This window comes from Herpailurus yagouaroundi, unplaced genomic scaffold, assembly GCF_014898765.1.
Source record: "Herpailurus yagouaroundi ecotype Mexico unplaced genomic scaffold, PumYag 182, whole genome shotgun sequence".
NCBI classification, from domain to species: Eukaryota; Metazoa; Chordata; class Mammalia; order Carnivora; family Felidae; genus Herpailurus; species Herpailurus yagouaroundi.
Window position 1 is genome coordinate 9,582,499 of NW_024412413.1, and position 21,439 is coordinate 9,603,937.

The following is a 21,439-nucleotide window of genomic DNA, read 5'->3' on the forward strand; positions in this document are numbered from 1 at the left end:
AGCGGCCCCGCAGCTCCGCCCCCGGCCCGGCCCGGCCCGGCCCCGGGCCCGCTCGCCCGCCGCCCCGCATGGAGCTGTCAGCCATCGGCGAGCAGGTGTTCGCGGTGGAGAGCATCCGGAAGAAGCGCGTGCGGAAGGTGAGGCTGCCTGGGGGCGGCTCCCAGGACCCCTGTGGGGTCCCCTGTTGTCCCCAGCACCGTCCCCTCCACGCTGGCGGCGAGGGGGAAAAGTGGGGCGGGGGGCCCAGGCAGCTCCGCGCTGCTGGGCTCGTCTCCCCAGTCCGTGCCTCAGTTTCCCCCGCCGCCTTGTAGGACGGAGTAGAATAAAAGTTGTCGCCCCAGCATCCTGGGGGCAGCTGAGCCCGCCAGAGCTGGAGAGTAGGATCAGACTGTAGGGATCCTGAACGCCATCCTTCCTCAACCTCCCCTCATTCTAAATAAGGGGAGATTGAGGCCCAAGTTGAGGAAAAGGCTTGCCTGGTGTGTTAGCGTCGGAGCCGGGTCTCGAACTCAAGACTCTCGATTCGGTACCGAGACCTTTGAAGTTGGAGGCGGAGCTTCAGCCTCCCGCCTCCGAAGACTAACTCTGGACTTCGACCTTTTCGGATCCCTTCTACCCCCACCTCGGTCTTTTTCCCGGTCTTCCAGCGCACACCTCTCCGTCTTCCCCACCCCAGCTCTCAGCCCCGCCCGGCCAGGCTCAGTGAAGCCGCCCACGGCGCCGGGGCATCCTCTAAGCTCCTCCCCCTTCCCTTCGCCTCCCAAACAGACGCCCTGCAATTTAAGGAGGCATCTATTCCAGTGGGTTCGGGTACCCGCGCCTCGGGGCTTGGCTTTGGCGGTCCGTACGTCCTGTGCACCTGTTTGCAGAGCGGTCGCCTCGCGCTGGAGGTTGGGGATGGAAGCCCTTGGGGAAAGTTCATCCTCTGGCAGTCACCACCATCCTGTCCCCTCGTCTCCTCTCTGCAGCCCCTTGGGAGGCTTCAGTGGCAGGGCTGGGAGGGGTCTTAGAGATCGCCTTCTCCCTCCCGTTTGACAGAGGCAGAGACTCAGACCCAGGCGGAGGAAATGACCTGGTCAAGGTCACACAGCGAGCTAGAGATGGGGGGTAGAGCGGGAGCTCAAGTTGGCTCATTGCTAGCTCATCTTCTTTGGAGAGAGAAAACTCAGTCCCGGCATCTTGGGCCAAGGGTGAAGTTTGGGGTGGGGATTTTCTTTCCCCCAGCTCTGATGGGGTTGAACTCTTGGGGCTGCCCTTCCGCCTCCTTCTCCCTTCTTCCAAGGTTTCCTCGATTTTAACGTATTCCACGAAGCCCAGTGTTTTCCATGCACTGCAGCCTAAGCAGGTACAGCGGTTACCTTCCTTCTTCGTGGAGGGTGAGGAGCATCGTTCCTTCAGCCTTCATTCAAAACATATTTTTCGAGGGCCTGTTAACGCACCAGGCAGCATGCTCAGCCCCAGGGAAGGCTGCATCCCTTCCTTCATGGAGCTGGCATATTCTGGCAGAGGAGACACATAACGAACGAGGAAATACACGCAGATGTCCTCAAGTGGGGCCCCGTGCTATGCAGAAAGAGAGGCGGAAGGTGGGAGAGATGGCCTTAGCAAGGTCGGTCAGGGCGGGCCCCTTTGAGGAGGTGACACGTCTTGGTCTTAACGTTTCGGTGCGGATGGGTTTGCACTGGAAAGCCAGGCCCGGTCAGTGAGGAAGGGAGGGGTCAGGCTCTATTTTGTAACTACTAGAGATGTGACCACCGCTTCTGAAGGTGGAGACTCTGTTAGTCTTCTCTGGGGTCTTTTGAGTTGAGAGTCCTAAAGTCTCTGGGGGTCACCTCGGGGCCGGGGGCATCCGCTCCCAGAGAGGGGGCTGGCCGGTGGGGCCAGCACCACGGGAAACACAGCAGTGAGGGATTTTTCTAGGACCTGGAGAGTCTTCTGTTCTAAAAAGTTAAGACTTACGCTCTTAGCACTGGGACTCTGGACACTGGATCTTTGGCGACCCCTGCCCCATTTGGTCTTAGTTTCCCCATGTGTGACACGAGCTCTGAGCTTCTGCCGCAGGAGCCCCAGAAATGTTTGGGGCCAGATGTGCGCCTGTGCTTTCGCAGGAAGGACAGTCCAGGGGTGGTCACGCAGCAGCCAAAGTTTGGGTGTCTCTGGGTTGGTGGGGGATCTTGTGGGAGGGGGCGTGTCCCTGGGCTGTGTATGTGTTGGGGGAACATCAGTGCACAGTAGGGGTTGGGCCTTACTGTCCCGGGAGTGGTTTTGGGGCAGCCGTGTGTCTCACTGTTTCTGCTCTTCTTTCTTCCCAGGGTAAAGTCGAATATCTGGTGAAATGGAAAGGATGGCCTCCAAAGTAAGGCTCCTGTGTGTGTGTGTGTGTGTGTGTGTGTGTGTGTGTGTGTGTCTGTGTGTGTGTCTGTCCGTGTGTCTGTGTGTCTGCCTACCTGTTCACCCTTCTCTATGCCTCTTGCCTCTCTCCTGCCTAGCTTTTAGCTAGCTGCTTTAGTAATTGGCCATTGGACCTTGGTTAAATCATCTTCTCCTCTGGGTCTCAGTGTCCCCTCTGCCAGCTGAGGGGCTGGAAGGACATGAGGGCCAAGGTGGGCCCCGGCTCCTCATCTCTCCTGCTCTTCTCTGGGCTGAGCTTCATCTACTGATTGCAGCCTCCCCTCCCCTCCTTCTGGCCTTTCCGGGCACCTGGGAGGTGAAGGCCCAGCGTCTTGGCTTCAGAGACGGCTGCTCGCCAGGTGGAGGCAGAACAAATACAGGCCGAGTGCGGGTTTGTGGGGCTGGATTAGGCACGTCTAGCCAGTGCAGCATGAGTCCTCAGTGCCATAGAGCTAGGGGCAGAGCCTGAGCCCCCTATGCCTTTGGACAGCATTCTCCAGTCTATCAAGCAGGTTTCCATACAGCCTTGTGAAGCAGGTATGGTGGTGATCTCTAAAGATGAGAAAGCTTGCTCAGAGAAGGTAAGCACCTTGCCTTAGGTCCCACAGCAAGTGGAGGCAGAGGTGGGACTTGAACTGGGCCTCCCCGCTTGCGGATGTCTCCTCTGTGCCTCTTCCATCTTGGAGTTGGGGGACCGGGTGCTGGATCCAGGACTTCTCTCAGTGGCTCCACCTCTCCTGCTAAGGTCCAATCAGGAACCTTCCTAGTAGCCAATCACCTCCCAACAGGGCGGTGGGAGTGGGAGGGACTGAGCAAGTCGTGTGGCCTCTTCATTGGTCTGTGGGTGCCCTGCCTCCTTGCCCTCCTGGAAACCCCCTTGGCCCAGAGCCTCTGCTCTCTGTGCAGGGGGCTTTCTGCTGTGTTTATGTGGAGGGCTGAGCTGGTATTGGATTCTAGGAGCATCATGGGAGCCTGGTGGGGAAACAGAGCAGAGGGGAATACAGCCTATGTCACCTGAGCTTCCCTTTCGACAAAACAGGCTCATTAGGCCAGGCTCTGCTCCCCTCTCCCAGGCTCCTTCACCTTGCGGGTGAAAGTCCTGGGCCCGTGTGTTCAGGGCACCCTGCAGGCGTCCTGAGGATTGGGGTCGGTGGCTGGCCCACCAGATAATGCGCTGGTTGGCTCCCGCTGCCCCTGCTGCCCCCTCCCCAACACCCCAGAACTGGAGGGGGATCCCCTGCTCCTCACGGCAGATGAGAGGTGGACTCATGGGGGTGAAGAAGCAGTTACGAGTTGAGGGGGAGCTAGAAAAGGAAGATTACTAGGGTCGGCCGCAGGAGCGCTGACTCCCTGGGTGCACGCTCCCCACTCAGCTTGTGCGCCAGAAGGCACTGCACTGGGGTGTGGTCACCAGCCTGTTGGCCTTCACAGCACCGTTGGCTATTTTTCCTCCTCTGTAGACTTCCATCTTTTGAAGGATTTCCTTCTCTAAACAGAGGTACCTCTCAATGAAAAGTTCCTTCTTCCACTTTTTTATTTTATTTTATTATTATTATTATTATTTTATTTTTTTTTCCTTCTTCCACTTTTTAAATCCCAAACGGATATGTCTGCCTACCAGAGCTTCAGCCAGGAGAGAAGGGCCTGGCACTCCAAAGGCAGTCCCTCGTGCTTCTGCTGGCCTGAGCCCCTCACCCCGATGCCACTTGTTTCTTAACAGGCCGAGACTACCAGGGGGGCCTTAATGCCTGCCTTTGGTGACTCCCCAAAGGTTCTGGGAGTCCTGTTTGATCAGATGACCTGGGGCACCCCTGACTCTCCTGCACATTGGTCCTGGGTTCCTGGTCTGGTTCACAGCCGTCCAGGTCCCCAACATGGTGGGGCCTGTGGTCCCTCATCTCCAGGTTGGAATAATGAGGCCTGTGTCACAGCATTGTTGTGAGGATTAGATGATGGAGATAAAGTACTGGTGCTTTCTCAGGTGACCAGGCACTTAGGAAGTGTTTGTCGTTAGCACAAAGTCAGACAGCTCAGCTTCTAGGTTTCCCTGCAGCCAGGAAAGGGATCTGGGAAATCCCATTCGCCACAAAAACTCAACATAGCCTTAGAAATGATTTGGGTCAGTCCTCAGATGGGGAGACTGAGGCCCAAAGGGGGGATCGTTACAAGAGTATAACTTCCGACCCCATGCCACCTGCTGTATCACCCCACTTGACTTGGGGGAAGACAGGTTCAGTCAGGGGGAGAGCAGGAGAACCCAGGCCCTTTTATAATCCACTGGGGCTTAGGCTCCTCTTCTCAGGGGGCCTTGCTTGGAGAAGAGGCTGAGAAAGAGGCTGGGGAGTGGGTAGTTGGGCAGGCCTGGGAGCCTTGGCTGGGGGGAGAGTCTGATTCTCCTGCTCAGCAGCACCTTCCTCGCCGTGGCCAAGGAGGCTTATGTTAATAACAGAAACCATGATTTAAACAAACACTCTGTGCCAGGCCCCTTTTAGGCCATTACATGCTTTGCCCATTTTCTCTCCCCAACTGCAGACAAATGACTGCCCTTCATCCCCAGCAGATGGGGCAGAGGAGCTATCTTGTTTGTTCTGGAAGGTACTGCAAATTGCCCAGGGAGGGGCCAGGGGAACAGGGTGATGGATGTTAAGTCACCAGGTACAGGCTCTCTGCCCCACAGAGACTGTCGGATACCCCACCTATTTCAGCCTGCCCAGGACTGCTGTTCCCCTTTTGGGAATGCATTCCTCCCTTCCTTCCTTCTTTTACCACTTGTGAATACTACCCCATCCATCTTTTAGGGAGGACTGCCTCCATGGAGCTTTGGTAATGATATTGTCAGTGGGAACAGCAATAATCAGGCTGCTGGTCAGTAAGCACCTTGTCTGAGTCAGGTATTGGCCCATTTTTAATTGCCTCACGGCAACCTATTTTACAGATGGGGAAACAAATCCACAGCAGAGGAGGCCATGCCCAGGGTCATCTACAGCTGGGATCATTTGAACTATGGTTTGCCTGACCCCAGAATTTGGGGACCTAGCCCCTGTGATACACAGTCAGCTCTGCCAAAGGTGACTGAGGATCTTTTGTCCTTTGGTCTTTTGACTATTCAGTAAGAAGTGCCTAGGCTTTGGAGTGCCTAGGCAGACCAGGCTGCCTTTGAACCCTCGTTCTGTAGATTGACAAGCTGTGTGACCCAGGGCAAAGCCCTCAACCTCTGCACCTCCATTTCTCCACCTGTAAAATGGAGCCCTAGCCTCACAGGACCCTGGCAAGGCTGCCTGAGACCAGAAAAGTTTCACAGCAATGCCAGGGGCAGAGGAAGGGCGTCATCTCCTTCCAGCGCAGGGTTTGGGCAGCAGCAGCAGAGTCCAGGATTGGGGCCTGGGACGTTTTTGCACTTGCTTGGAACTGATTTCTTAACGAGTATTTGCTTTTATTATGTGTCACGCTGAACTAAGTGCTTCACGTGGCTTCGCACAACTAATTCTCACATTAGTCCCACTTCACGGATGAGTAACTGGAGGTTCCAGCGGCGGACTTACTGGCGCACCCGAGTCCGCCTCGCTGCTTCGTATTTTGGAGGGCTTTAAATGGGAGGGTGGGGGTACCTAGGGCGGGCCTGGCTCTGGGGGGGGCCCCGCCCCCTGCACGGCGGGAGCCTGCGCAGCGGAGCCCAGGCGGGGCGGCCGCGAGCCTGTTTACCCGGACGAGGGAGGGGGAGGGGGGGAGGGGGCGGGGCGGTCGGTCACGTGGCCGTGTTTACCTCGGAGCCGGCGCGCGCCGTCCCCGCCCCCGCCCCTCATTGGCTGGCCTGGTCCGGGGCGCGCCCCTCGTGCGTGCGCGTTCACGGCGGCCCCGCTGCAGGGGGCGGGGCGGAGCCAAGTGGGGCTCTCCGCCCCGCCCCGCCCCGCGGAGCGCTCCGTTCCCGCCCAGCCCGCGCCCGCCCCCCTGCACGCCCCGCCCCATCCCGCCCTGCGACCCGCAGACTCAGCTCCGTGGTATCTAGGCTGTGGGCCCCGCCGGCTGGGTGCTCATCTGCCCGCGCCCAGTTCTTCGCAAAGCGGGTTTGCCCTCGACGTGGTCTCTCCACATTGCGGAGCGGGGCTAATGGCCTCCACTTCATGGGACAGGGATGTCGGGGGAAGTGAGACGTAGCGCAGTCCCCCTCCTTTTTCTTTCGCGCAGCACGGAGCAGGACCTGGCCTGCTGCCTGGTCTGACCCTCTCCCATTGTTTCAGACCCCCAGCAGCCCCAGCCCAGTAACAATGTCCCCTGAATCCACTGACCCTTTCTGTGCACGTACTGTGTACGAGGCCCCCGTCAGACACAGGGCATGGTCAGTCGGGCACTGCCCCTCTTCCGAAGACATTACAGTCCGGCGGGGAGCCAGATGCAGTGACATGTGAGAGACCCAAAGGTAGAGGGTGGCCAAGATTCAACAGTTCCAACCACAGACTGGTCACGTGCTGTCTCAGTGACCTTGGCAAGATGCTTACCCTCTGTGCCTCCGTTTCTTCGTCTTTAAGTGGGGTAACCTACCTCATAGGGGTTTTGTGAGGAATTGAGGAGTCCCTGGCAGTCGTGCTGTTACCATGATGGTGGTGATTCTTAAGATGAGGAAACTGAGGTCCAGAGGAGGTTGGGGACTTGCCAGGAACCACACAGCACCTCCATCAACAAAGAAATGGGCAGGGCAGTGGAGAAGTGGGCAGGACAGAGAGGACTAGAACACTGTAGGGATATTCTAACAGAGCAGAGAGGGCGAGGCAGAGGACAGAGGACACAGGAGGAACACAAAATTCCTCTTTTCTTGTTTCTAGTTACAGTTGGGGAAAGTCAACCTTTGTTTTGGGAGAGGAAGGTTTGGAGTCTTTGCCAGTCTCTGGTTGCTTACACTTTGGGCATTACTCCAACTACTAAAAAAAAAAAAAAAAAGTTTCACTTTTAGCATTTCTTCAGGGTGAGCAAAACTCTGCAGTGGTTTCTGTCACCTTTCCCAGAGCACCGAGGGACTGGGGCTGGGCTGGGCACCCTGGGGAGGGCTTACAGCCTGCCAACCAAGATACCAGCTGGGTTCATCAATAATTTTGGAAGTACCAAGTGCCCAGGCTGTGGCGAGCAGCAGGGAGGAGGCTGGGAGTGGGACAGCTTGGAGAGGATGTCAGGGGAAGCTACAAGGGCCTGGCTCCTAAAGGATGAGGAGGTGGTCACCGAGGGACTGGCCGTCAGGAGGAGAGCACCGCACGTACAAGGAAGGTGTCATTGTGCCCGATCAGGCTGGGCCTGTGGCACTTGGGTAAGGGCTATAAGGTCCTCAGGGCACAGACCTTTGTTGCTGAGTCCACAGAGCCTGACACGGGGCCCAACGCACAGTAGGTGCGCAGAGGCATCCGTGGAAGGAAGGAGGAAAGGATCCTGTCCTTGGGTAGCTTATTGTTCGAATCCGGATTGGACTGCTGGTGGGTATCAGTGTCCCAGGACAGTTGAAGGTGAAGGTTTTAGCTCGGCTGATTAGGAGGCAGGCCGAGGAGGGGCTGCCCCCAGCCTCTTTCTGCCTCCTAACACCTCCGTGACACTTCTCACCTCCCTTCTTACCCAGCGCAGCTGGGGGCCACCTGGGTCAGAATCATAGTCCGTGGCTCTGGTGTTGTTTGTATGCATACGTGCGCACACATGAACACACATCTGTATTTATATGTTTGTGTGTGTATTGTATGTTTGTGTATGCATACACACATTTAGATTGGTGTTTTAAAACTTTTAGTTTTTTATGCACTGGCATCTGTTTATGGTGAACTATACTAGTTTTTCCATTCATGAAGTGATATAAAGTTGTTTTTTTTAAATCTATGTTTTTAAGTAATCTCTACACCCAACGTGGGACCCAAACTCACGACCCCGAGACCAAGAGTCGCGTGTTCCTCTGACCGAGCCAGCCAGGCACCCCTAAAGTTTGATTTTAAAATAAAATTATTAAACTAAAAAAAATGATCTGCTTTAGGGCCACCTGGGCGGCTCAGTCAGTTAATCGTCCGACTCTTGATTTCGGCTCAGGTCATGATCTCGTGGTTCGTGAGTTCGAGCCCCGCTTGGGGCTCTGAGCTGACGGCGCAGAGCTTGCTTGGGACTCTTTTTCCTTCTCTCTTTCTCTGCTCCTCCCCGTCTCACACTCTGTCTCAAAAAGAATAAATAAGTACACTTAAAAAAAAAAAAGTGATCTATTTGAAAGGCAGATATTAAGTAAATGATAGTGCATGTGGAACAAAGGTGGCTTGAGCTGCGGAACTGCTGAGCTCTGACTTCCAGATCTGTCCCAACAGGGGATGGTCTCTGGTGTGGGGGTGGTGGAAATACCAAGGGGCCTGCCGTGGCATCTCTGTACCAGTCACTAGACATCTACCAAATTCCTGCTGCGTGCCGGGCCCGACAAGGGAACTTCAGACCTGGCCGTGAAGGTGCAGATGTGTACCGAGGAGGGAGGGAGTAGCTCGGCCCAGGCAGAGAGGGCCATGCTGGGGCCAGGGCTTGAGGACGGCCAGGGACAGCAAAAGGAATAGGCACGGAGCCCTTAGGTGAATGCATTAAGCAGCACGGGAGTTCTTTATGGCCGGGGAAATGGAGGCACAGAAATGTTGAGGAAATCCTTCAAGGTTGGGTGGCGAGCAAGGGCAGGGCTGGGATTTGAACCCAGCTGGTCTGGCTCTAGAGCCTCCGCTCTTGACCACATGCTCATGCCTCTCATCGGAAGGGAATCCTGGGAGAAGGACCCTGTGCTTCTGAGGTGAACACGAGGTCTAACCGGGAGTTAGACACACTTGTTTAGAGGCTGATGTGATCGGTGCTCAGAATGAGGGCAGTCCTAGTGCCGTGGGAGCCTCCTGACCCAGCCTGGGCAGCCAGGAACAGCTCTCGGGAGTTGGTGACAATTATGCTGGACCTGCGAAGGGGCGAAAGCCTGCCCCGCCCCTGCCCCCAGTGGGCCCAGGTGGAACTGCCGTAGCTCCTGTGAATGCCCGTGGGGAGCAGGGCCGCGTCTGACCTCTCATCTCTCTCCCCAGGTACAGCACATGGGAGCCAGAAGAGCACATCCTGGACCCCCGCCTGGTCATGGCCTATGAGGAGAAGTAAGGGGGCCTCAGCCTGCCGCTGGCTCGGCTCCGGATGAGGGTCATGGGCAGGGGGCTCGGGGACTTGGTGGGGACGGCCTGGTCTGGTCTGCAGCTGGGGGTCCTGGGTCCCATTCCTGTCGCTGAGTGACGCTGGCCGCTCCTCTAACCTCCCCAGGCCTCGGTCTCTCTGCTGTAAAATGGGCCGTCTGTAATAACACCGGCCCCGGTTTCCCTAAAGTTGGGGTTTCAGTTGCTGCGAAGAGTGTAAAAATGCTTTTCACAGATGTCCTGTGTGAGGGGCACGGTATCAGTAATGCCCAGTCATGGCGTTGGGGACAGATCAGAGAGAGATTCTCCCACCAAGTGAAGGGAGGTCCGGTGAAGCTGGAGAAGGGACAGGGACCATGGCTTTGGAGCAAGGACATCTGAGTTCTGGTCCATCCCACTTGGCCGCCTCCCAGCTCAGTGGCCCTGGGCAAAGCTCCCTTACCTCAGTCTCCCTTACCTGCCAGTGCTCTGCTCCGATTCCCAAGGTTGGTTAGCGATCGGCAGCTCCACCGGTGGGCAGTGAGGGCGCATGTCAGCGGGGAGCCTTTGACAAAATGTCGTTTCTCCTGACGTGGGAGCCTTTTGAGTCTCGCCATCCCCGTCTGCCGCATGAGCTCCAGCTTGACCGACCTCCCTGCCAGCAGGCAGCCCAAACCCTCCTGCCTCTTCCCTGGAGACCCTGCAGGGCGGGATCTTTTCATAAAATTGTTTCCATTTGGCCCTTCGCGGTAGCCTCCTGAGACAGGGATGAGGGTCTCATTGGATGGGTGAGGAAACTGAGGCTCTGAGGAGCTGAGGAGCTTGTCCGGGCGTCTCGCAGCTGGGAAGCAGCCCGCCTAGGACTTAACCCAGGGCTTCTGACTCCCAAGTCCGATGCCCTTCCTCTGGCCCTCCTTGCCCTCTTCCCACGGCTTCTCCCCCAGGAACTTTCCTCTTGCCGATTCCAAGGAAAACCTTCCATGGTTCTTTCCTTTAAAAATCAGGGTGTCCCTGTCCCTCAGCTTCTTTCTTGCCCCTGGGTGCTTGGGAAAATCCTGTGGGATGTCCCGGACTGTAGCGAGGAGAGCGCCGGGCAGGTGCCAAAGTCCCGGGTTAGCATCCGAGCTCCGCTACTCGCCAGCTGTGTGGCGGTGAGCAAGGCCTTTTCCTCTTGGAGCCTCATCTTCCCCGTCTGTGAAGTGGGGATAAGAGTGCTGATCTCATGGGGCTCTCATGGGGACCAAGGTTTCTGAAAGCACTTTGTAGGCCAGTAAGTGTGGGCACACGTGTGTGAATTATCTTCCCGATGGTAACTAAGGGTCGTTCGTTCATTTGTGCAACAGGTATTGAGGTTCCGCTGTGTGCCAGACACTATTCCAGGTGTCTGGGGACACAGCAAGGAACGAAACCAACAGACAACCCCATTTTCATGGGCTCCAGTGCAGAGACCGGCAATAAAAAACCATCAAAAAAAAAAAAAACAAAACAAAACCCGTATACAGTATCAGATGGTCATAACTGCTGCAAAGACAGGGTTGGGGGCAGAGAGAGGGGATAGGTAGGGGTGCAGGGGTCAGTGGGTGGTTAGGTGGGGGGTGTGACCAGAGACCCGGATTAAGCGAGGGATTGAGCCCAGTGAGTATTTTAGAGGACATCCCAGGTAAAGAGAACAACCAGTACAAAGACCCCGGGGTGAGAGTCAGTGTTTAAGGAACAGCACGGAGGCCAGCGTGGCCGTGAGTGTGGCTGGCTGGGGTGATGTGAGCCGGGTAAGGTGTGGGAGATGAGGCAGGAATGGGGCAGCTGAGGGAATGGGGGGCGCAGCTCAGGGAGGGCCGTGTAGGTCCTGGTGCAAGATCCGGATGTTATTTTGAGTGAGTCAGGAAAGTCAATAGTTAAGGAACAAACGAAGAGCTTGTACAGACCCACTGTGTGACTTTCAGCCGACTTCTCTCTCAGTCTTGGTGAAAAGGAGGTGAAAGAGGGATGATGTCCATTGAACGCCTGCTCTGCAGGGTTTTAAAGAGACTCAGAGGGAGTCTGGCAAGGGGGCTCTTTTGGGGAGTCCCGCCCGCAGGGAGAGGCCGAGAGGGTACGACTCCTAAGTCGCCACAGCCCTACAGCACTGGCCATTGATGGGTAGGAGCCAAGGCTGGCAGAAACCAGGCCCTGGGTGGTAAGGACTGGATAGAATGGACCTCTCCCCCTTCACACATGCACGTGCACACACTCACACACATGCACGCATGCACGCTACAGATTGGAAACCCGGATCGTGTGGCCTGGGCTCCAGGCCTGCCCTGGGGGCCCTGATTGGACCCTGGGCCTGACCCTCACTAGGCCTGGAGCCCGGAGCTCAGCGGCAGAAGTTGTCAGAATTTTGGCATGGGGCAAGTCATTTAGCGTCTTTGTGCCTCAGTTTCCACAACTATAAAATGAGGATAGTAATAGTGGCTCCCTCACAGGGGGGCCTTAGGTAGAGCAGTGCCTTGTGCAGAGCGTCCGGTACGTGATGATCATACGCCACACTTACCTAATGTCACAAACACGCTCCCATCATTATTCTTTTCCCCTAAGGCCCTTCCCTTTCCCCCTGTCTACTTCCTCCTCCTCTTCCTCTCTTCTTTTTTTCCCTTCCTCCTCCACCTCACTTTATCATTTTAGCTTTTTCTCTCCCCTATTTCGATAAATCCCAGGGACCCCTCTTGCTTCTCCCAGGAGCCCTGGTGGCCGGCTGAGAAGCGACCGCTCGCTCCAGACGAGGACACTGAGGTCCAGAGGGGAAGCGACCGGCCAAGGTCTCCCGTGGATCAGGGGAGAGCTGGGCCTGGAACAGGGTGTCCTGGTGCCCAGCACCAGCTTCCGAGAGCAGATTCTCAGCCTTAAAGGCTGGCAGGTCCCTCCTGGCAGCCGAGCGGCTGCTATCACAGGGCCTTGGCTGCTGCTTTCAGACACCGGCTCCGGGGCCCCGGGGCAGACCTGCTGCGGCCAAGCGCACAGGCAGGGAGGGAGGGCCCCACGCGAGGTGCGTCTCCCCAGCACCCCTGGAGACGGCAGACAGCTGCCGCCCCGAGGAGGGCTGGCGGTGGAACAGCTGCCTGGGACTCGCCGGTTTTGCTGAGCTCAGATGGAGAGACCGCCCCGGGTCACACAGCCCGCAGCGGGAAGGGGGCACGCTCCCGGCCCCCGCATTCTCTCTCCTGCCCACATGGCCTCTGCAGTGGGGGCTAGCTATAGAAAGTGGGATGGAATGAAATGAAAAGGTGGAATGAAAATGGCTTTGAAGCTGTTGCTGGAGTCTCTGTTGCGATGTCTCGCATGTGTCCCGTGTGACTTTGTACACATCCTTGGGTTGCGTGTGTGTGTTTGTGCAGGTGGGTTGTGGGGAGGGCACCCAACAGAGAACCTGGCATCCACCAGGGACTCCGAACAGGCGGGCTTTCCTCCCTTTCCCCAACCAGATGATACAGTGAGGGCCTGTCCTCTCCACCAGGTTCATGCAGATCCCAAATGGGGGGACATCTGGGCAGGGCTTCGCTTACAGAAGGACCGTGCCCGTGCTCATCAGCCCCCCTGCGACGTCTGAGGCAAATTTGATTGGCAGGTTTCTATACAACTCTCCTGAGGGTGGCAACTGTTTTGTTTTGGAGGGTGTTCCCAGTGGCGTGCAGAGCGGGGCTCTGGCGTGACCTTGGAGCCTGGTAAAGACACGCCTGCTTTTGGAGATGTCGCCCGCGTCCCTCCTCAGCCTTAGGACCGGTGGCTGTGCCCTCCCCTTTTGTCAGAGGGGAAGACCGAGGCCCTGGGATATGAACATGGGACCCCGCGGTTACGGTCTAACGAGGGCAACGGGGAGGATCCCTACTCCGGGATCGGGGGGTGGCCTGTGGCGGGTGCCCCCTTCCCCATAGACAGCGGAGGGCTGGGCGGAGCGGATGCTTTCCTTTCCCTTAAATGTCACCAGTGTTTGCTTTTCTTCTGCCATCTGCTTTGCACCCCAGGGAGGAGAGAGACCGAGCGTCGGGGTATAGGAAGAGAGGTCCGAAACCCAAGCGGCTTCTGCTGCAGGTAACACCACCAGCCTCGGTGCCCACCCACAGCCCCCCCCGCCCCTTGCTCCTCCTACCAGCCTCCCCCACCCCATGCATTTGCACCAGCCAGTGGAGCCGAACCACTTAACCTCTTTGCTCTGCCCAGGGCACGGGCGCGGGTGGGGACTTAGTGGGTCCGTCTCCACGGGGGGGAGGTGAGGAAGGAAGACAGCCTGGGCGGGAGGTGCTGTGGGTACGGGGGAAGATGGGTCTATGGCTGGTGGGAGCCTAGACTTTTGAAAGCTTAGAGTCTTGTAAATTAGCCTTCATCACGCTCAAAGTCACCAGAACACAAGATTGTAACATTGGAGAACCTCAGACACATACACGTTAGAACTGAGGAAACGTGGGAGCCTGGGGTTTTAGAATCCAAGAAAAGGACACTCAGGATTCTGAGACCGTAGTCTTGAAATGCCCTAGAAATGTGTCGTTTTTGAGTGAGAAGAAACCTATGGGGCCCCCTTTTCCAATCCTCTGCCACAGGCAGGGGGGTTGTGTCTAGACTCTGGGACACCCCAAGTTACCCAGGTCTTGGGGCCACTTTGCTGACATCACTGGTCTGCTTGGAACGCGGGTGAAGTTTGAAGTGATGTGGCTGTGTGATTTGAGGCAGGTCTCTCTGCCTCTCTGAGCTCGAGCGTTCTCTGTAAAATTGGGGTGATCAGCGTACCTGCTCTCCTTAAGTGAATAAGGTTCACCCGGGTATTTGAAGCCAAAAATAAGGCTTCTTGGTCCCCACGCAGGGTGAGGAGACATGTCCAGTCTCCTGCCCACCCTTGATTAGAGATCACCTGGGACTTTTGCCAGATAAGGTGGGATTCCCTTCATGCGATGGGTATTTTCACAGGGTTTGGTGTGAATTGGGTCCCAGGAAGGAAAGTAGCAAACTAGCCCCGAACTTAGCAGCTTAGAGCAATAGACACTTAGTACCTCACCCAGTCCCGGTGGGTCAGGAAGTCAGGGGTCCTGTGGCTGGTTCCGTAGTGATTTCTAGTTCAGGTTAGGGTCACGATGTCAGCCAGGGCGCACTCATCTGGAGGTTTGACCGGGGCTGGACCGTCGGCCGGCTGCTCGCGTGCCAGCAGGTCAGCACGGGATGTTGACAAGAGGCCTGGTACTTTCCAAGGGCTCCCGGGTGGCCTTGCAGCGTGGCCACTAGCTTCCCCCAGAGTGGATGATGTGAGAGAGAGAGAGCACGAGGAAGGTGGGAGCACAGGGTCTTTACTGACTTAGCCTTGGAGGTCCCAACCCACAGTGCCCAGGGTTCCAGGGGACTGCCCATGGCTGTGAATTCCCCGAGGCGGGCATCGTTGGGGCGGTCTCAGAGGCTGGCCACTCTTTTCTTTGTCGTCTCACTGACGAAGAAACCGAGGCTCAGGGAGGCCGGTAGTTTACCCAGAGCTGGATTCAAACCCAGGTCTGGCCCTGGGTGCTCCTGGATGGCTGTGGGCAGCCGCAGGTTCTCGCTCTGTGGGCAGCAGGAGGGAGGAGCTTACTGGGCTCGTGATGGTCTGTGAGCCGGGCCGAAGGAGCAGGTTTTGGTAGAGCTGCCATCGGATAAGCCCTCCCGGCATGGCAGTGTTGACCCGATCTCCGCCTGGTCGGCCCTCCTCCTGTCCCATAACCACCCATGCCCCATGCCGTGTGACGGGCATTAGTGGGCAGCACTGGCAAATGGAGCCTGCGCATGTGGGCTTTGCTCCCAACTGGGAGATGTTTGACCGGCAGGCCCCATCTGAGGGCCTCGCTCTCCGTGGAGACTCTTGGCCCCTGGTGACAGGTGGCAGCATAAGGTACCGTCCCAGCGTGATCCACGCCTTCCCGACGCCTTAGCACCAGGGATCTCTCGTGGATTTGTCTAAATTTCTGCCAAAGTCAATTAGTCAAATCCCCGGAGTACAAAAATCCAGCCCTTGCGTGGCGGGAGAACGTGCCCTCCGGCCCCATTTTCACGAGAGTGAGACGGGGCATCGGCAGGGGGCTGGGCCCGCGCCGCTCAGGGGGAGGAGCACCTGGAGCGCCTGTAGGCTGCTGGCAGAGCACTGTCCCTGTGGCCGCGTGACCGTGCGCCCAGTGCCGCGTGCGCCCCTGGTTACTTGCCCCGGGAGCCTTAGGGCCTCCATCTCACACCATCTCCTCGACGGCCTGGCTGTTTCGGCTTTGGGGGTCCTTTAGTAAGCAGAAGTGCCTTTCCTGTGATGAAGAAGAACTCCTTCGTTTGTCTGCTTCAACGAACCAAGATTTGGTTTTTCTTGGTCGATGTTCAGTCTGTACCTCTTGTACGCTCCTCTGCTGTGCACCAGAGTAATCTTCCCTGCAGCCCCCATCCCGGCGCCACCTACAACCCCCTGGGGAGATGAGGCTGCCCCGTGGGGCCAGGATGAGTGGCTGTACCCGGCCAGGGCTGGGGCTGGGCTGCTCGGGGCTGGCTTTCTGGGCCGGGGTGGGGGTCGGGGTGATGGCCGGCTCCGGGCCACGGAACGCAGGGAAGGGCACTCCAGGCGGGGGGCGGGGAACGGCATGAGCAAAGGCGCGGCAGTGGCGGGGAGGGCAGGGCTGACCCGCCGTGCCCTGGCTTGCCCCCGCAGCGGCTGTACAGCATGGACCTGCGGAGCTCCCACAAGGCCAAGGGCAAGGAGAAGCTGTGCTTCTCCCTGACGCGCCCACTCGGCAGCGGGAGCCCTGAGGGGGTGGTCAAGGCAGGGGCGCCCGAGCTGGTGGACAAGGGCCCCTTGGTGCCCACCCTGCCCTTCCCGCTCCGCAAGCCGCGCAAGGCCCACAAGTACCTGCGGCTCTCACGCAAGAAGTTCCCGCCCCGCGGGCCCGACCTGGAGAGTCACAGCCATCCACGGGAGCTCTTCCTGCAGGAGCCAGCAGCCCCGGACGTCCTGCAGGCGGCCAGCGAGTGGGAGCCTGCTGAGCAGCCCCCCGAGGAGGAGGGTAAGGTGGCCAGGCCCCGAGGCCCAGTCCCAGAGCCCCTCAGAGCTGGAAAGTCCCCGCGAGTCATCAGGTTCAGCTGCCGTAAGGCCCAGAGAGGGCCCGGCTCAGCCTGGTCCCCCTCCTCCCGTGGTCCCACTGTGGGTGAACTGGTCCAGGCAGGGAAGATCAATGTAGTGGCGTCCTCCCGTGTGTCCAGCCTTGAGCTAGGCCCCAACCTGGCCGCGGACGTGGAGGGGGACCCGGTGCCGGGCTGGCGGGGGTCTGCATGCCGCCTCCCGCTCCCACCTTTCCTACGCTGTCGTCAACGCTGTCACCCGTCTCTCTGCCTTTCTCTCCCGTGGCTGCCGCAGATGCAGACCTGGCCGAGGGGCCCCCTCCTTGGACTCCCGTGCTCCCCCCGAGCGAAGTGACAGTGACCGATATCACCGCCAATTCCGTCACCGTCACCTTCCGCGAGGCCCAGGCGGCTGAAGGTTTCTTCCGGGACCGCGGCGGGAAGTTCTGAGTCACCGTTTTTACTCTTCGTAAACTGTTTGCTTTTGGGCTTGGGGTGGGGACTTCCAGAGATGGGGAGGGGTTGGGGGCGGGGTAATTATTTTATTTAAAAATATATGGAACAGGAGAAGGGGGGGAAGATCCTGACACTTTCCCGCCACCTCGCCCCTTTCTCTGCGTGTGATGTTTACAGAAAGGCTCGGTGGTCTGTCTGGGGGGCTGGGGAGGCCCGGCATCGCTCTGTCGGTCAGGGTGCCATCTCTGGGCCCCCCACCCCTGGATGCCTCCACCACCAGTGTTCTCTAGAGACGCAGCAGCTGGTCCCAGGAACCAAAGGAGAGCGGGAAGGCCCAGACCCTCCCCCTGAGCCACCCCCTCCCGCCTTTTCGGTTGGTTTCCCTTTTCCGTTTTGGGGGCGGCGGGTGGGGGTGGGTCGCTGTGTGTCACTTTCCACCCCAGCTTTGTGGCGGGATACGGAGGCTGGCTTTGGCCAAAAAGGACTGGGTCAAAATGAGGGGGCAGGAGGAAGGCTTTGAGGTCGCTGGGGTGCGTTCCAGACCCTTCAGAGAGGCCTTCCCCTGGGGGTGGCTGCCCGCCGAGCCCCTTCTCCGGGGAGCTCCCCCACCCGCATCGCCTGACCCGTGAGGTGGGCGCACCCGGCCCTGTGCCCTCGCGACCGCGCGCGCTGCCTGCAGGCGTGGGCCGTGGGCCTTGCAAATCTCCTGTTCAGAAACCCTGACCCGGGGAATGCGGGGCGATTCGCAGCACCTGAGAACTTGTCGGGGGCACCCCACCCTTAACCACCCTTGTACAGCACATCGTGTGACGGGCTCTGTCCCAACTCCGTTTGCTCACAGCTGTCAGCAGAGGGCAGGATGGCCTCCGATGCTCCCAGCACGCAGTGGGGTTTTGTGGCTTCACCTGACCGGCCACAGGTGTGCACGTGTCTGTGCAGGTGCGCCGTGGGTCAGCACTGGCTCTGAGGCACTTGGGCCCTGTCCTTCTTCCCCGAGGGGCTCTTGTTTTCTCTGACTCAGGTGACTTTTCAACCCTACCCACTCCTCTCTTTTTCTGCCCTCCCAGAGAGGGAGGGAGCGTCCCGTCACCTTCTCAGGGCAGCCTTCAACTCCCGAAACTCTCCCTCCTCCCATTCCGTGTCCCCTTCCCATTCGTCCGAAATGCCACAGCCGGGAGCGACCTAGTTTTGCTTTGGGGGGGACCTCTGCCGTGTCTCTCTGCCGTCTGGCTGCGGTGGACGGTGGGTCAGGCTGTGTGTCAGCCCCGGGCCCACCCGGCAAGGGGCTGTGGCTGCCAGGAGGAGGGGCCCTCGGTTCCTGGTTTGCGCAAATGTGCCCTGAGGGCAAGTGGCTTCCCAGGCGAGGAGGAGCGTCCTCTCCCCCTCTCCCCTGCCCCAGCCCTGTAAGGGAGAAAAAGCCAGATGGCAGGGGCGGGGGTGGGGGGGGGTGGGGGGCGCCAGGGGAGCAAAAGTAAAAGGCTGGCTCCCTCTCCCTTTCCCCCATCATCAGAGTGGGGGCGCTTGGGGGGGGGCCTGCCCGCCTTCTCCCAGGGCTCTCTCCCCACTCTGCTTTGTCCTGAGGAAGTCAGCAGAACCCTGCTGAGGCAAGGATAGGGCGGTTCTTCCCCCAGACCCCTTCTCCCCAAGTTCCCAAACCAAAGACAGCCTGTACCCCATTTTTGTTTGGGGTGCCCTGCTGGCAAGATTCCTAAATCCCTGAGTCTCTCTCTCCCCTCCCTCCTTAATCCTTCGTTGTCCAGGGTCAATTCAGTGCTTCCATTGGGGGGTGGTCCCCTCTGGTGGTTCCTCCCAGCCTGGGAAGTTGACTCTAGAGGAGTATGTGGGGGTGGACCAGGGAAGGAGGGGCAGCTGGACACCTCCACCCTGACCAGCTGGGAGACCCTGGGTCGGGGAAGGGCAGTTTGGAATTGGGGGGGGGGGTCTCCCAGGACAGGGGCTCCCAACAGATGTGAGGGTGGTGGGGAGGGTGGCCGGGGGTGGGGGTCTGTCTGATTGAATGCCGTCGCCCGTGGCTTTGGGACCCGGCTGGCGGCTTGCAATAGAAGGAACCCCCCCACCCCCAGGGGACATGGGACCTCTTCCTGCCTCATGGGCACTTTGAAAGAACTGTTTGTGCAATTAGCAGGCCTGGAGATTTGGGGGGCTCTTTGTGGAGTGAGACGGCTGATGTTCTGTCTGCTGCAGCAAAATGCTTCTTGCCCCTTCCTCAGCATCCCGCGTCTCAGAGAGGGCAGAACCCTGGGAGCCGGGGCTCCCCGCGGCTCCCTGGGATGGAGACCTCTATGAGGGGCTGGGTGCGGCCTGGCAGGCCTCTTCCCAGCCCTGAGCGTCCCAGTGGGGCCTGGGACACTGAGCTCCCACCCCACCCTTCCCCAGAAGGCCAGTACTTGCAGGGGTGGGGGTTCTTAGAAAGAGTTGGACCCCCTGTCTTCCCCCCCTCCAGCCCCCACCCATTTTGAATGTAGAGAGCCCGGTCGGTACTTTCCTCTTGCTGTGGGATGGGGCGAGGAGAGGATTCCTCCACCCCCACACGGCCACTTGTGATGCCCAGCCGAGCCCTGTCATCCCTCCGGGGTGATGATCCCCTTGCTGACTCCCCTCCTGCGGGGGCCGCTATGCCCGTGTCAGGTGGCTTAGCTTTGCTTTGTAAGTGGCCAGCCCGGCCTCCACGTCTCAGCACAGGAACGCTGCCTTTGCGCGGAATGAGCGTCGAGCTTTGTTCAGACAACGTGAATGTATTTGGGAGGGTTGGGGGTGTGAGTTGATTCCAAGCACATGCCTTTTCCGAGTGAGTGTGTGCTGGGAGGGCTAGAGCGGACGCAGAGCGCGGTTTATTTTTGTACTGATATTGGTAAGAGACTGTATAGCATCTATTTATTTAGATGATTTATCTGGTAAATGAGGCAAAAAAATTATTAAAAATACATTAAAGATGATTTTGAAAAAAAAAAAAAAAAAAAAAAAGCTCTTGCATTCGAGCCTTCGTTTTCGGCGGAGTCACAGCTGGGCCGTGGAAGGAGCTCCAGCCCCCAGGGATTTAGGTCCCAGGTCTGCCATTTGCTGACCGTGATCTTGGACATTTTCTGAGCCCTCCAGATGTACAGCAGGATTACTTTGGGTGGGGGTGGGAAAGTGGTTGGGGACTGGAGGCTGGAGCATAGATGGGCAGGCGCCCACCATTAGGGTCCCTCCAGGGTGTCATCAGAGGCCGGGATCCCTTCACCTCTTCTCTGCTTCCTGCCAAGAGTGTTCTTTTCTAGAACCCAGGGGTGGTCCATATCCCGAGTCTCTGCAGTTGCAGGTTCTGGAACCCTGGACTCTCATGGGCTGATGCTCACCTACCGTTCAGCTAAGCTCGGCACACTGTCTGGGCCCAGAAAGTGGCGCTCAGAGCAAACATGAGTGGGGGCTGGGAGAGTCCGCTACCCTCCTCTGCATTTAGGCTCATGCTGGGCTCAGGGTAGAGACCGAACAGGAGCGTGCAGGACTGGTAACAGAGAACAGGTAAGAGTCAACTTGTGTCCCAACCCTCCCAGTGGCCGCCCAGGTGGGGAGTGGTGGTGCCCACAGCCACGGATGTGTCAGGGAAAGAGGGAGAACCGATCGGCTGGCGATAGACTTAGGTGGTAGAATTACCAAGACTTGGGAAACGATTTGGCGTGAGGGCGAGGGAGGCGTCACGATGATGCCCCGGTTTCTGCTTTGGACAACTGGGTAGATGGTGGTTGTTCGTGTGGGTGGAGGCTAGAGGAGGAGAAGCAGGTTGGGAGGTGCCTTGGTCACCCCCAGAAGCAGAGCCCAAGACAGGGGCTTTATTTGGGAAGTGATCCAAGGAGTAGGGGTGAGGGGGGTAGAATGGGTCAGGGAAGGAGGAGAAGCCGCAATGAGGTGGGCTATTGAGGTCACCATTATGGCAACTACCGTGTCATTCCACCTGAGGTCACCCCAGAAGGACACACGTGTCGCCCAGAGTCGCCCATTCCCGAAGGATGAGGGCCGGGAGCATTATTCCCTGAGCGCTGGTCAAGGGTTGCCCCAGGGTTTGCGAACCCAGCCCCCAACTTCCAAGATTTGCACATGTCGGCGGCCACCGTCCATTACCCCATCTGTCTTATTGGAAGAGCCTGGGGCAGAAAGTGGAGACGCGCTGCCAGTCTAATTGCACACGGAACTGTCCCCTTCCACAGCTGACCCAGAGCCGAGGCCAAGTGTGCCCGGGGGGCCACTAAAGGCGTCTGACACGGCCCACGCCTCACACTGCTCCTCTGTGCGTTCGCTACACAAATTCACTCTCGTGGAGTCTTCCAGGCAGTGGCCAGTTACACTCTCTAAACAAAGACTTAGCAGCA

The 21,439-nt window shown here is 58.3% G+C and overlaps 1 protein-coding gene across 2 annotated transcripts; it reads left to right on the forward strand.

Moving 5' to 3' along the window:
• The first annotated feature begins 7 nt into the window (after positions 1-7).
• On the forward strand, positions 8-19,787 carry CBX7 (chromobox 7). 2 transcript variants are annotated; one of them, XM_040490798.1, is made up of 6 exons: positions 8-137; positions 2,313-2,356; positions 9,450-9,515; positions 13,529-13,595; positions 16,207-16,558; positions 16,909-19,787. In XM_040490798.1, exons 1-6 carry the CDS (start codon positions 69-71, stop codon positions 17,061-17,063), a joined length of 753 nt encoding a protein of 250 aa, XP_040346732.1. In that variant the 5' UTR covers positions 8-68; the 3' UTR covers positions 17,064-19,787. The 2 variants fall into 2 exon arrangements, with proteins under 2 accessions (XP_040346732.1, XP_040346733.1); XM_040490799.1 differs by having other exon boundaries at positions 16,486-16,558.
• Positions 19,788-21,439: the final 1,652 nt, after the last annotated feature.